The sequence below is a fragment of the Cervus canadensis genome, chromosome 22 (assembly GCF_019320065.1).
Source record: "Cervus canadensis isolate Bull #8, Minnesota chromosome 22, ASM1932006v1, whole genome shotgun sequence".
Taxonomy (NCBI): Eukaryota; Metazoa; Chordata; class Mammalia; order Artiodactyla; family Cervidae; genus Cervus; species Cervus canadensis.
This window is the reverse complement of record NC_057407.1, coordinates 12,026,120-12,040,462: the sequence shown is the minus strand read 5'-3', so window position 1 is coordinate 12,040,462 and position 14,343 is coordinate 12,026,120. Positions and strand designations below refer to the sequence as shown.

At 58.3% G+C, this 14,343-nt stretch overlaps 1 protein-coding gene across 1 annotated transcript in view; it reads right to left on the bottom strand.

The window, feature by feature from the left end:
• Positions 1 to 14,343, bottom strand: part of DNAH1 (dynein axonemal heavy chain 1) — a 74,645-nt gene that overhangs the window by 15,252 nt on the left and 45,050 nt on the right. Inside the window, exons 32-51 of the mRNA XM_043443366.1 lie at positions 14,209 to 14,295; positions 13,886 to 14,072; positions 12,959 to 13,050; positions 12,274 to 12,428; positions 10,807 to 10,984; positions 9,913 to 10,107; positions 9,704 to 9,823; positions 9,324 to 9,482; positions 9,022 to 9,129; positions 7,789 to 7,929; positions 7,485 to 7,645; positions 6,943 to 7,100; positions 6,456 to 6,629; positions 5,655 to 5,693; positions 4,387 to 4,565; positions 2,896 to 3,126; positions 2,056 to 2,252; positions 1,512 to 1,647; positions 383 to 591; positions 2 to 173 (exon numbers count right to left, since the gene is read on the bottom strand). Coding sequence (XP_043299301.1) covers positions 2 to 173; positions 383 to 591; positions 1,512 to 1,647; positions 2,056 to 2,252; positions 2,896 to 3,126; positions 4,387 to 4,565; positions 5,655 to 5,693; positions 6,456 to 6,629; positions 6,943 to 7,100; positions 7,485 to 7,645; positions 7,789 to 7,929; positions 9,022 to 9,129; positions 9,324 to 9,482; positions 9,704 to 9,823; positions 9,913 to 10,107; positions 10,807 to 10,984; positions 12,274 to 12,428; positions 12,959 to 13,050; positions 13,886 to 14,072; positions 14,209 to 14,295 — 3,078 coding nt within the window. The remainder of the gene's footprint in view (position 1; positions 174 to 382; positions 592 to 1,511; positions 1,648 to 2,055; positions 2,253 to 2,895; positions 3,127 to 4,386; positions 4,566 to 5,654; positions 5,694 to 6,455; positions 6,630 to 6,942; positions 7,101 to 7,484; positions 7,646 to 7,788; positions 7,930 to 9,021; positions 9,130 to 9,323; positions 9,483 to 9,703; positions 9,824 to 9,912; positions 10,108 to 10,806; positions 10,985 to 12,273; positions 12,429 to 12,958; positions 13,051 to 13,885; positions 14,073 to 14,208; positions 14,296 to 14,343) is intronic.

The window sequence follows — 14,343 nt, the reverse complement described above, 5'->3', positions numbered from 1 at the left end:
CCAGTCCTTCGATTACTTTGGGGCTGGCGTCCAGCTCTGGGATCTCACTCAGGAACATGATGGCCACAGACTCCAGGGCCTCTGCCGGCCACTCATTAAACCAGTCAATGGTGCAGCAGTTGACCAGGGAGGGGAACTGTCTCAGGCGAGCTCGGAAGACCTCTCCAATGGGGCTGGGGGGCGGGGGCTCAAATGAGGCCCTGAGACACTGACACCCCCCTGCCCTGCCCAGGAACCCAGGACCCAGGGTTATTTGACAGCACTGTGGTGTGTGAGCCAGGACACCAGGGCAGAGCAGCCTGGGCCCAGTGGCACGGCGGGCAGGCCCGGCCGCCCCCCCGCCCCAACCACGGTCCCGTGGGGCTGCGACGGCCGCCCACACCTCATGCACAGCACCATGTGGATGTTGCTGCGCACACGCCCAGTGTAGGCAGCCATGAGGTTGGCCTTGGTGGGCTGCAGGCCCTGCTCCTGGATGTATGGCCGCATGGTGGTGATGATCTGGTCCTGCTCATCCACGTTGTAGAGGTTGGGAATGTCGCCCGAGTTCAGGATGTTGTTAATGTCCTCCAGGAAGGACTCATTCTTGATCTGGGGGAGAGCAGGGTGGAGGAACTGAACCTTGACGATGGCCCTGGGGTGTGGGGCTCCACGACCCTGGTCTCCCTGGACCTTAGCAGCAGACTCTTCCACGGACAGTGCCACTAGGCTCAGAGAAGCCCGGGGTTACGCAGGTGACCTCCCGAGTCGTGGTTGAGGACTCACACCCAGACCTGCCCTACAGCAGAGACTCTGAACATCGGTGCTTGGCTATGGAAGGGCCTGGGTCCTGGGTGGGACATGCAGTGTCTTCCTCCTCTCTTGCTGGGCCTCTCCACATCTCACAGTTAACTTACCGGAGAGAACCAGGCCACAGGCAGAAACAGGTCCTTCCTATCTCATATGGCCAGGGCCCGGCCAGTGCCAGAAGGCACCCTCTCTTGCCTGACTATGTAAGGGAAGCCCCAGAGAGAAGAGCAGGGCTGGCTGGGAGCCTTCCGGGGCTTCAATTTCGGCCCAACCCCAAATGCCAGTCAGGCTGAAGCTCTGCCCTGTCTGTCTTGAGGCTCCAGACCCACACCTCTCCTTCTCTCAGCCCTGGAAGAGGCTTCACACCTAGGGAGCTCCAGATGGAGCAGCCCCAGGAAGGAAGCCGTGGGCCCAGCACTGTAGGTACCAGTCCTGTGGTCCTTGAGGTCAGAAGCCCTTGACCAGTGCGTGTGGTTCTGCCTGTGGACAGCCATGGCGCCAGGGGCCTTCTTTACCTCTGGGAGTAGCCATGATCTATGCCCACCCCCCAGTTCTGACAGGCTGGGTTTGGCCCCCTGCCCCTCTTCCAGCCATTCCTCCCAAGATCCACCCTCACTGACAGGGACCTGGACTAAAAGAACTGACCACCATTCTGGATGGCGTGCTGGGGTGAGTTGTATCCCGCTCACCCCAGACCCTGCCCACTGCCCGTGTGGTGGCACCTGGGTATCTGAGAACAGGAAGGTGATGGGCAGGTTGTGCAAGCCAGCCTTGAGCAAGACCTTCTTGACGTCATCACGCCACTCTGTCATGCCATAGTTCTTAGACAGCTCAATCTGGAAGCACTCATACTCGGCCCTGGAGACAAGTATTTGGGTAGAGAGTTTAAGGCTTCACCTGAGCCAGCTGCTCTCGTCCTGGGCAGACTTGCTGACTCCTCGGCCCTGAACCTGCTCTCTGGCCTCCAGACCTTTGCTGAGGCTGCTCCCTCCACCTGGAATGCCCTTCCCTTCCATCCGCCAAGCTCTGATTCAGAGAGAAGGCCCATGGTCACCTCCTCCAGGAACCCCTCCTGGATGCCTGCAGCTACCCGCTGCATTCCCCGCGGCATCACAGGGCCTGGCTGCTGCCTCTCCTTGGAGCCCAGGCCTTCTAGAAGCCCATGGGCCAAGTGGGTCTGCCCAAGTGCGGAACATGAGGAAGAACAGGGATGGAAATGAGTCTGCCACAAGCCACCCGCCGCCCACCATGCCTGGGGGCCCTCACATGTGCGAGGCCAGTCTCGTGAGGGAGCTGCGGCCGCTGCCGCCCACACCCAGCAGGAGGGCGTTGCCCAGCGCCTGGCGCAGGGTGCGGCTGATGCGGCAGACATGACTCATGGCGTCCATGAAGAGCACCAGCCTCAGCTTGGTGGTGTTGATCTGGTTGTAGTCTTCCATGTACTCCTCGATCACCTGCATCATCTGGGGGCGGGGGTGGGGATGAGAACAGCTGGGTCCTCCTTCTGTCCCCGTGCACCATGTCCCCCCCACCCTCCGACATGTGCTGTCGGGGAGAATATCTCCTCCCTTCCCTATGCTCCTCTGTGCAAGGAGGGATGTTGGGCCTTCGGATGCCGGGTGAATGAGGCCTGAGGGTGGGGTCAGAGAGCTGCCTGCTGCCTCCAGGGCTCTCCCCAGGATGTACCAACCTGGGGCCCTGAGGGAGCTACTGAGAACTGGAGAGGGTCTGTGTGGGGAGAAACTACCAGGAGGCCCACTCACTCCGGCTTCATCCTGCCACCCTGGGATCTTGACTCGAGACTTGTGGCCCCAGGGGCCCTGCCACAGCTCTGTGGGTGGACAACAGCCCCTCAAACGGCTTAGTGGGTCCCCAGTTATGGAGCAGGTCTCAGCTGAACCACAGGCTTACCCTCAGCAAAGGGCCAAGCGGGGCCTCCTGCACCCATTTGACAGGTGAGGAGATGGGGACTCAGAGAGGCAACTGCTTAAGTCCCTGCAATGGCCTTCCAGACCAGTGTCTAGCCCTCTGGTCAGAGAGTGGTGGTCTTAGCAGCGGCCACAGAGGGCCGGGGTCCCAGGGCTAGGGCCCCAGCAGGACCCTCACCTTCCTCTCATTGGTGATGAGCTCGTAGGATTTGACGTCGGAGCCTGGCGACATGAAGTCCCCATAAAGGATGGGCTGGAAGGGGCAGACCTCTTCGAAGCCCACCTCCCACTCGTCCATGTGGCTCTCCAGGAGCTTGTCGAACCAGTCACGGTCCTCGTCGTTCACCAGGCGGTCGCGGAACACGCGGCAGTTCTCGTGGTACCACAGGCGCAGCAGCTGCACCTTGTCCTGCGGCCAGCCTGGCGTCAGTGCCCGGCCTCAGCCGCCTCTCAACGCACCAGGGCCCTGACCTGGGCCTGGCTCTCTCACCGGGACCTGGCAGGACCCTGAGTGTCTGCTGGCCCACGGAGGATGCGGTCCACACACTGCTGCCCTGGCCTCTCCACTGCCACCCCCTGCTTCAGGCCCAGCTGTACCAGCTGGGCACCCAGCTCCTTTAGCTTCAGGGTCCCCCTCACCCTGGGCTTCCTGGGTGGTACTAGTGTTAAAGAACATGCCTGCCAATACAGGAGACATAGAGACTCAAGTTTGATCCTTGGGTCAGGAAGATCCCTCAGAGAAAGAAAGAAATGGCAACCTGCTCCAGTATTCTTGCCTGGAGAATCCCTTGGACAGAAGAGCCTCGCAGGCCATAGTCCATGGGGTCACAAAGAGTCAGGCATGACTGAACTGACTTAGCACACACTTTTCAGAGTCCCCACAGCTCCCCAAACCCCGAGCCTGGGAGGGAATCCTGACTCCTTATACCTTCCTGACACCCCACATCTAACCCCTCACTTGATCCCCAAGCCCCCTCTGACACTAGCCACATCCTGATGCCGCCTCCGTGCTGACTCTCCTGCCTCTCCTCAGGTGATGGGACCGGCCCTAGGAGGTCCCCAGGCTCTTCTCTCGACCCCTCTGCCTAGAGCTTGGAGGGCCAAGGCTAGTGTCTGTCCTGTTCACCCTGTCCCTTAGACACCAGGCCCGCACACACGGACCCATCCATCCCCCATTCCAAAGTGCAAATCTACACCCTCCCCACCCCCGGCTCCCAGCACCTCCAGACTCTCTCCCGCTGCAGCCACGGAGCTGCACAGGCACCCAGCACCCTTGACACTGCTCCCCGCTGCACTCCTGCTCCTTCCTCCTGGTACCTTCAGTTCCTAGAAGGCATCCCATGGACTCTTCCCCCAGTTTTCTTATACCCTGGGCTGCCATCAGGAACCCAGCAGGCCTTGCCGGGGCCTGGCTCCTGCTTTTGTGTGGCCCCATCACAGCCACTATCCTAGGCATGGATTTCACCAGCAAGATGGGACTCAGCTGCCTGAAGCTCCTGGGGGCTTGGCAGCTGCTGATGCCAAGTTCCACCCCTAGCCCCAGGGCCTGACCAGATCAAGGCTGAGGAGTGTTTGATCAGGAAGGCCTAAAACTGGGGTCGCGGAAGGACCATGAGGTCAGTGTGAGCACTTGCTACTGTACGCTGGGGAGGGGCCCACCAGTCCTCACCTCGACCTTGGCTGGGTCGGCCATGAGCATTCCCTGGAAGACCTTGGAGAGGTCCCGCAGGTTGAAGGTGTAGTGGGACTTGGCCGGGGTGGGCAGCAGCTGGGAGGTGATGGTGGAGTACACCATGATGGTGGCTTCCACGAGAGGATCCGTGAAGTGGGCGATGTTGGGGGCCCCAGCTGAAGGAACAGGAGAGTGGACCTGGGTCACGGCCCATGCAGATCTGGGGCTGTGTCCTCTGCACATGCCTTTCCCCAGCCTGCAGGCTTGGACTCCCCCCGCCCTGCAGACCTCTCGGATGCTACCTCTGACAAGGTCTTCCTGGCGACCCCCACCATGGGGTTAGGAATCTCTCGCTGGGAGCTCCCCACTTTTATATCTTTATCACTGACCTAGCCTGTCCCTGTGTTGGGGTGTTGGGATACAGTTGTGGAATTGGAGACACTAATGGGGCCAGACCTGAATGAAACGTGCTGCTCAGAGCCATGCATGGGAGGGGTCCTTACCTACATGGGGGTAAGGAGTGCACTGCCATGGGTGTGGAAGCCTGGGCTCAGCCAGGACCTTGGGGGCTTATCACCCCCTTGCATTTTTACCACTACACAATTTGCTTGTGCTCTGAAAACCATCCCGTTTTTTTCTGGGAACCAAAATTCTGTCAGGGAGAATTTGGGGCAGAGAGAGCCTCCACAAAGAGGAAAAAGGCAAAGAAGGGGCGGAAGGGCTCACCAGCCCCAACGTGGGCTCCTCTGTTAACATGGGGACTGTTTTAGGTGCTGGGCACGGCGGGGGGAGGCGGGGGCGGCCCCTGCAGACACACTTCTCACCCCAACAAGCTGACATTCTTGGTGAGGAAGACAGACTCCGACCAGTAAACAGGAGACTGAATAAGCCGGGGTTGGGATATTTGATATAAATGCTGGGGAGGCCTTGCTCAGAAGTGCATGGGAACAGAGACCTGAAGCCCTGAGGGGCCAAGCAGGCTCAGAACTGGAGGAGGGACACTCACCTTGCTTCTACTATGGGACGGGCATGGGCCCAGGCCCTGACCAGCCACGTAACAGGTGAATGACCCTATGGAGACTGTCAGTGCGTGGCGACCTTTGCTCCGGCACTGTCCAGGGGTCCCCACAGGAGCCTAAGGAGGGCTCACTGTGGCCCCTGGGACCCAAGCCTCAGCCACATCCGACTTGAGTCCAGGGCTGCCCCTGGAACAAGGGCCCGTGCCCCCTCCAGGCCCTGCACCGGGTTCTGGGCACTACACTTACGCACAGGCTCCCGGTAACTCTTTTCTCCTAGGAGTCCATCTAGAGGATTGAGGGAGAGATAAGGGTTCAGAGTTAGATGAGCCACTTGCTGCCCACCTTGACTGGCTATACCCAGCTGAGCAGCCCCAGAGCAGCCCCTGACCACCATCCCCTCCTCAGAGCCACATGGCCCCACCCCTAAGCTGGGCATGGAGGCAAGTTCTGGCCTATAGTCCCTGGGGGCGGGGCAGGGCAGGCCAGAGGAGGGAAGGCCTGACTCCCCTCACTCACCACCTAGCACAGTGTCAAGTGGAGTTTAAAGGTCAGAATATGTTCTCGGTGGGAAGTGGACTGGTTAGGGGAAACTGCATCCCGGGGCAGACCTTTCTTCAAGCCTCATGGAAGATGAGGACCACTTTGTTCACTCTATCTTGGTGGTATTTCCTCATGCTCAAAAGTATCAATAACATCTCTCCACTAGAGATTCTAACATATGTATGTGTGTGCTTATATGGGTGAACGTACATGTATGCATATGTATAAATCATACATTCAGCAGTTTCTGTGTGCCAGCTTCATACCAGATGCTCTACATGCAGTGTCTTATTTAACCTTCACAACTTGGGGTGATGGGCCCTAATACTGTCACCCATTTTAGATGAAGAAACTGGCTCAGAGAGGTTCATGAACTGGCCAAAGGTAACAGAGCTGAGTAAGGGGTGGAGTCAGTGGTTCAGCCACCCCAGCTCTTCCCAGTGTGGCTCACTGGACCTGGGCTTCTGCTGGAGCCCACGGCCTCCTCCACTCTTGCCTGGTACTTACCCACCCAACTGCCCAGGATGGTGGAGAAGATGCGCTTCTTGCTGACCTCATCCATCTCAGCAAAGGACAGGTAGTTGAAGTGGCGGGTCAACCGTGGGGTGATGGCATTTCTGCCTCCACCAGGGGGGCCCATGGCACAGACAAAGTTGATATCCACCAGATGCTTGAAGGCTCCTGGAGTGGGAGTAGGAAGTCAGAGGCCCTGCCAGGGGCTACATTAAGGCTTTTGTAGGCCCTGAGTACTTCCACCTTCATGGGCCTCCTCCATTAAAAAAAAATTTTTTTAATGTATACTTTACAACAGCATTGGCACATAGACAAATGCATTAATATCATACATTTTAAATGCTCTGTGACCTAAATGTTCATTTTCCCCTTGTTTTTAAAAGAGATTAGGACATTTTTGTGGACCCTCTATGACTCTGTGGGCCTAGGCTCTGACCAGCACACCCCAAACCACCCCCTGGCCCAGGCTGAACACACGCACCGATGATCTTGCGGTCATACCAGCCGCCGTGGTCCATCCACTGGCGCAACAGCTCAATGGGTGGCTGGGCGCCATAGGTCTCCAAGGCTGGCATGTTCAGGTCATCGATGAAGAAGATGAAGTTGCGCCCCAGGGGCGGCCCGAACACGCCTTTCCGCCTGCGGGGAGGGGCTGTGTGAGCCCAGGGCCCCTGGCACCAGGCCCTCGGGGAGTCCAGGGCTGCAGGAGGGCAGCTCCACCTCTGGGAGGCCCTCACTAACTTCAGCCTCCCCCAAATCGCTGGGCCTCTTGAGGAGCTCCTGTCCCATTCTGAGTGTCCTGGGACATCACATCTGGCTGTCCTGAGTCTTACCTCCAGGCAGATGGATCACAAGCCCTACCCAAGCGCCCGTTCCAGGGAGAGTGCCCACAGAAGGACTCGGGAGAATTCCTGATAGAAGAAGGGTGCACGGGCACCTCCCACCCAGGAGGGGAGGGGACGCAGCATCTGGCTGAGCCAGGCTGGGGGACATAGGGATCCAGGAAGGAGCCAGGGGGCCTGCCTCTTGTCTAGCTTGCTGTCGATGAGGTCCTGGGTTTGGTTGGCCGAGGTACGGGCAGAGAAGGTGAGGAAGTGGCTGACGTATTCCAGTGGTAGGTTTTTGAGGAGCTTGTTGGAGATGGTGAGGGTCTTCCCTGTGCCCGTGGGCCCGATGCACAGCACCTAGGAGAGGGGGGTCATGAGGTCAGAGCGTTCTCACAGGGCCTGATGCGCAGTAGGAGCTGCTGCCCTATCAGTGCAGGAGGCCGGTCACCCCCGGCCTAGGCCTTGGGGTGAGGGGAGGCTGGGGTGGCAGGGGCACTCACGGGCTTGTGGTTGGTGAGCAGCATGTCTAGCAGGTAGGACATCTGGATGGTGTCCATGGTTGGCACGATGATGTTGCAGTAGTTGGTGTCTGGCATCATGGTGAATGTGGTGGAGGAGTCCATCCACTTCACCCAGGCGACCTGGAACCACAGGTGGCACAGGAGGGGCCTGGAACCTCTCCTCGTTCCCGTCCAGGCTGAGTGTACCAAGAGGGCAAGGAGCTACACTGTCGGCCAAGAGGGTCCAGCGGAGGGGCTGCTTCTGATAGAAATAGGAATCCGTATGCCCTGCTTTATGCCCAGGGTGGGGGACTTCCGGAACAAACCTCCAGGAATTGGGTACACAGCTGCCCAAATGAAGGCTTCGCTGCATCCAGTTACCTCCAGTGGGGCCAGTCCCTTGGTCTCTGCATATGAGAGAAGTCCTCTGGGAACTGGACAACCCAGAATGCAAAGATCTTTGCTGTTGACTTTAGGCTTCCCAAGCCTGTGGGGGCCACAACTGTGGGACCAGCATCACCTGGATACTGGGAAGTCACCTGACCTGGTCTCCCCCGCCATCCCCAGCTACATGAATCCCTTCACCCACCCACAGCCCTGACTCAGCTTGCAGACATCCCTCTCTGTGGTCAAATCAACATGTCCCACTGGGGACGGTACTGATGGTCAGACTCATATGTGTGAGAACCCCAGCAGGACCGTGTGTGGCGACCACCTCTGAGGTGCCTCTTTGGCCACTCCTCCTTCTGAGCTGGGGTCCTGATGCCACGAGGGTAGGTTCATGAAGCCCTTGCTGGCTGAGAGGAGCAATGGGGACACTGAGACAGGCCATGGGGGCTTACTCCTACACTCTTGGGGAGCCCTGCCCCTGGGCAAATGGGGCTCTTAAGTAGAACCAAGTTGATGAATCCCTGGGCTCAGCAGCAAATGGGACAGGCAGTACACATGGTTAGGAAGGGAGGCACTCTGTCCTCCCCCAGTCCCAGGCTCAAGGCCAGCTCTGACACCGACTAGCTGGGTATGACTGTTCTGAGCCCCAGTTTCCTTGTTCGGGAAATGGACACGCTAGTAACCACCCTGTGGGTCTGTGAGGATTCATGAGATGATGCAAATAACCCCAGCGTGACATCTGTGGCCATCAACAGGGCCTCCTCTCTGCAGCCATTATTCCTTGAGTAAGACAGCCACCACCTGACCTCCCCTCACCCCCTCCCCGTGCTGTTCCTCCATCACCTGCTTGCCCTCCTCCTCCTCGTCGTCATCATCACTGGTGCTGCTGATGCCACCGTCCTCCAGCCTGTAATCAAACACCAGCCCCTCCTCTGGGAAAAGCAAGGCCACCTGCAAGGGATCGGGGGTGGGGGGGAACCAGATGATGAGGCCCAGTCACTTATGTGGCTACTTGTTGTCCCTGGGGCCCTGGGCCTGGGGGACAGTCCCAAAACACCCAGCAGTCAGCATACACGTCCCAGCCCTTGGAGCCCAGCCCAAGAGGTGTGAGCCCAGCCCAGCCATGAAGGGCGGCTGCCTCTCACGTTTTCTGTCTTCATTTTGATCCTGAGCCAGTGGCTGAAGTTGCTACGGCTAGTGCTGTCCCCAGTGGCACCCACACTCCAGATGAGGGAGAAGATGAACCAGGGCTCGATCAGCTCAGGGATGCGGCTCAGCTTCTCGGACGGCATCTTCTTGAGGCCCTGGGGACAGAGGGCGGCGACAGAACGGAGTGACCTGAGGAAACCAGGGGGGTGGGGGGTCGTCCCTTGGCCTCTGCAGCAGACTGGACGGGGGTGTCCCATGAACCACGTGAGCCAATCCAATTCTCTCTTCCAGGAAGCTGGACTTGGGATTCGGGGCCCTCGGGCGAGGCAAGCGGGGCAGGAGGGAGCAGGCTGCAGTTCACTGCTCAGAGTCTCACTTCTTTGGGCAGGAAGGGCTTGAAGAAGCAGTCCAGCAGCTTGAGGAGACTCATGGTCAGGTTGCTGTTGGTTGAGGTGATCACCTCCTTCACCAAGGACCGGACGAAAGCGAGGGACTCCTGCAGAGGATGGGCACCCCACTCTTGTGGATGTTGGCCATAGCACCCGGCTGCCCCCACCTGGGCCGGCACACTGTGGCCTCCCTCACCTCCAGGAAGGAGACAAAGAGGGACTTGAACTGCTCCTCAAAGGGCCTGAGTAAGGCAGGGAGACGCCTCAGCCAGCACTCGACGAAGGGCATGAGCCCCAGGATGCTGGGCTCCAGGTACACCATGCCGCAGCGGGATACTGTGGCTGGGGAGGCGACCGCCAGGTCTTGAACCTCGAACATCATGGTCATAGCCTGCCACCAAGATGAGCTGCGTGAGCAGGACAGCTGCTGGCCCCCAGGGCAGGGGAAAGGGCCGCAGGGCCATGGGGAGGGGCTGCCCATCCTGCAACAGCGGGCGGGCCCAGGGCAGGTGGTGGGCCAGGCACAGTGCCGGGGTAGGGGCAAATGCAGGAACCCTTGGCCTCAGCTGATCACGTGGCTCTTGCTGGAGCCTCGGGGAGGAGTCTAAGTCAGGAGATTCCCGGAAGCCCTCTGGCCAGCCTGGGGTCAGGGCATTTTGGGGTCCCTGGAGCCCTTGGGAGATCTGATGGGAACTGTGTGCTCTGCTCCAGAGCCCCCAAACTGTGTACATGGACACAGGGTCACACTGGCCTCTGTACCACCTGTACCTCAGACTCCAGGCACATTGCCAGGATGCCTGAGCCAGCCTGGGCTGAAATGGCTGTGAGTGGGCCTGGGAAGCACAAGGCAGCATCGACTAAGACTGAGGTGGTCGTCCTGGGCTGAGAGCATTGCAGAGAGTGGGTCTGCCGCAAGGGAAGCGCCGAGCAGCCGGGCAGTACGTGCCTCAGGTACACGAGCCTGGGGATGGGGAGGAAGCCTTGGCCCGGAGAGGGAAGGGTTGGGGGGATGAGGCTTGGCCAGCCTGGTGTGGCCCCTGGGCCCACCCGGTTGCAGAGGACAGCGGGGTGAGTGGACAGGTGGATGGACCTCTGTGAGCTTGATGATCTCCCCGGAGCTGAGGCACAGCTTCTTGTTGTCGTCCAGCACCGTGTTCATGTTCTCAATCCAGACGGCGTCCACTGGCCCATCAAACATGTACCACTTCTTGCTGGTGTCGGAGGCGATGGCCCCCACCCGGATGAGGGAGGAGAAGATCCCATCTGTCCTGCAGCCACCATGGAGGAGAGGGCTGTGGGCACTGGAGGCAGAGGGCCGTGGGTGCCAGGGAGGAAGGGCCACAAGCACAGCTGGCTCCCAGGGAAACCTGGATCCAGGTTGGTCCTGCTCTGCGTGTTGTTTTTTTTTTTTTTGTCTTCAGTACTTTCATTCATTTAAAAATTACAATAGGGAAAATAGGACTTTTTGGTATAATATGTAATGAAAATGCGTGGTTATATTCTCTCCCTGCTGTGCTGTGCTTAGTCATTCAGTCATGTCTGACTCTTTGCAACCCCACAGACTGTAGTCCTCCAGGCTCCTCTGTCCATGGGGATTCTCCAGGCAAAAATACTGGAGTGGGTTGCCAGCCCTCCTCCCCTCCCTGCTGAGTCCTCACTAAAGTCACATTAAAGGAAGATGGAAAGTAATACTCTCAAAAGAAAAGGAAGATGGGGAGGAGGGAACACAGAAGTCTAGGGTCACACGGTCCCAGAAGATGGACAGAGGTAGAGAAGGGGCAAATGACCTCGCAGAGACAGCAGCGTCACGAGATGTATCTAGTTCCTGCCACAGAACCAGGAAGGCTCATACTTCAGAGGCACCAAATGCCAAGGAAACAGGTGGGTAGAAGGGCATTTTTCTGGTCTGGTCCCCAGACCCCAACCTGTCCACACAACAGCCTGGAGTGGCTGTGATTGAGACCCTTCACCAGCAACGGGGGAAGCTGGACAGGCCCATGTTCAGAAAGACAGGTGACTGTCCTTTCTCCAGTGCCCATTCCCCACTGAGTTCCCAGAACACTGGGACCAAGAAGAAGTCACCCCAGCAGGAGACTGGAGACTTCTCTGGAGAAACAGAATAGCCCCAGAGAAAAGCTTCTAGTGCTGACTGGTGGGCCTCTAGTCAGCTCCATGCATTTCCCCCTAAAATGCACACCTCGGCCTGGGAGCACAGGCCCCAAAGAGGGACCGCCAGCCTCTCGTGGGTACTGACAATAATAGACAACTTTTCCTGAGTGGTTGCCATGTGCTACACTGTCCCAGCCACCTCCCATTAACAGTGGTGTCATTTTTATCCCGACTTTGCAGGTGAGGGACAAAGGTCCGGGGTGGGGGGCGGGGGTGAGGTGGGGCACTCGGTGAGGAAGCACAGTGGTGGCAAGAGTCCCAGGAACTTGGGCTCCAGAGCCAGAGCTCCCAACCTTCCACTCAGCTGGGGGAGGGAGGCGGCCAGGGACCCACAGGGTGCAGAGGTCTAGGAGCAGGGCAGTGCCCGGAAGGGTCTCGGGCCACTCACCACTCATGGGTGAGCAGGTCAAACTCCCCATACAGCTGTCCCATTGTGATGGACTTGGGGTTGAGCACGTAGTAGTTGACGGCCTCGTACACACCGCCGCTGATGGATGGCTGCCCTTTCAATGACGTCATGGCAGCAGCCAGGACTCTGTAACACTGGGGAAACGGCCAGGCAAGAGTGAGCCTCCGAGCTCCCTGGAGAGCAGGGCTGGTGTGGGCTGTGGGCCTCAGGGAGCAGCGGGGTATTCTAAAGGCCCAGGAGGCACAAGCTGGGGGCCAAGACCCCTGCTGCTGAGGCTGCCCTGCCCTCAGGCCCACACTGTGGGCAATGGGCCACGCAGCTTGGCTCCACTTAAGTTACTCATTTTTTTTCTTTCTTTTTAAAATTTTTATTTTATGTTAGAATATAGAGAATGAATTTATAGTTGCCAGAGGGGAAGGGCGAGGGGGAGGGATAGATTGGGAGTTTGGGATTGACATGCACACACTGCTATATTTAAAGCAGATAATCAGGGACTGCTCTAGTAGTCCAGCGGCCAAGACTCCACGCTCCCAATACAGGGAGCCCGGGTTTGATCCCTGGTCAGGGAACTAGATCCCACATGATGCAAGTAAGACCTGGCACACCCAGATAAATAAAGTAGAAAACCAACAAGGACCTGCAGTTCAGCACAGGGAACACTTACGTTACTCTTGCCAGAGCCTGTGGGCCCGACCAGCATGAGGCCGTGCCTCACCACCGTGGTCTCGTAGAGCTGGATACACTTGGTCAGGAATCCTGGAGGGACATGGCAGGGGGTGCCCAGGGGTCAGAGTAGGGGCTTAGATCCTGGCTCTGCCACTAGTTCGTTGTAACCTCTGGTGGGTTACCTCACTCCCCACACCTCAGTTTCCTCATCTGTGAAATGGGGTGGCAGTAGTACCTACCTCATAGAGGCCTGTGAAGCCCTGAGCACAGAGGGTTTGGAGAGCTTCCGGGTTGGTGAGCACCTCCACAGGCTGGGAGGGTGACTCACCCCAACTCCACGGGGACAGACCTCACCCTGTGTAGCCCTTCACCCTGCTGTTACCTGTATCCTTTATCACATCCTTTTTTAAACAATAAACCAGCAAACATTCCTGTTTCCCTGAGTTCTGTGAGTTGTTCCAGCAAATGATCAAGCCTGAGGAGGGGGGCATGGGAACCTGTGATTTGTAGCGAAGGAGGACAGAAGCTGTGGGTAACCTGGGGACCCTGTGCTCGTGACTGGTGTCTGAAGGGGGTGCAGTCTTGTGGAACTCAGCCCTTATCCTGTGGGGTCTGTGCTGACCCTCATTAGTGGCAGATTTGAATTGATCTGTAGAACACTCAGGCGTGTTAGAGAACTGATGAGTTTGAGGTAAAACCCCACACCTCTGGTGTCAGAAGTATTGAATGTGAGAGTGAAGGTGAAAGAGTTTTTCCTCAACTCCCATCACTTGAAGGGTCCCAGTGGAGACAGAGGCAGAGAGCCCCAGCTCACAGCATGCTTGGCCAGGCGTGAGGGACCCTGAGGCTGGACTACGAGCCTGGCGTAGCCAGACCCAGCCTTCTTCTGGTGCCCACAGGACTGTGGGGTAGGGCCAGGGCTCACCGTCCACGTCCTTCAGGTTGCTCTTCTCACAGGCCTTGCGGATGGCCTTGTCCAGGATGCCATAGTCAGTATCCTCCTCCTTGATGGTGGGGAACAGGTCAGACACGATCCCAGAGAAGAGCTTGAGGTCCTCCTGCAGGAACTTGGGCACATTCACGTCTCGGATGGCCCGGAGGCAAATCAGCTCCTGCAGCAGAGGCCCAAGTCAGATGACCCTTGACCCTCAAGCTGCTCCAGAGGCCCCCTGGATCGCCCACCCCTCCTGGATCCCCACCACCAGAGCTCCCCTGGAGCCCTCGGGCACCTCTTTGAATGGAGCTCACCTCATCCATGCTGGGGTTTTCTCGCTTAAGGTTCCCGGCAGCTGAGATCACAGTCTTCACGGCTCTCATCCCGAAGTCATAGTGGTCCTGTCACCACCAAAAAGAGGAGTGGTGGTGGGCACTATACCTCTTGGG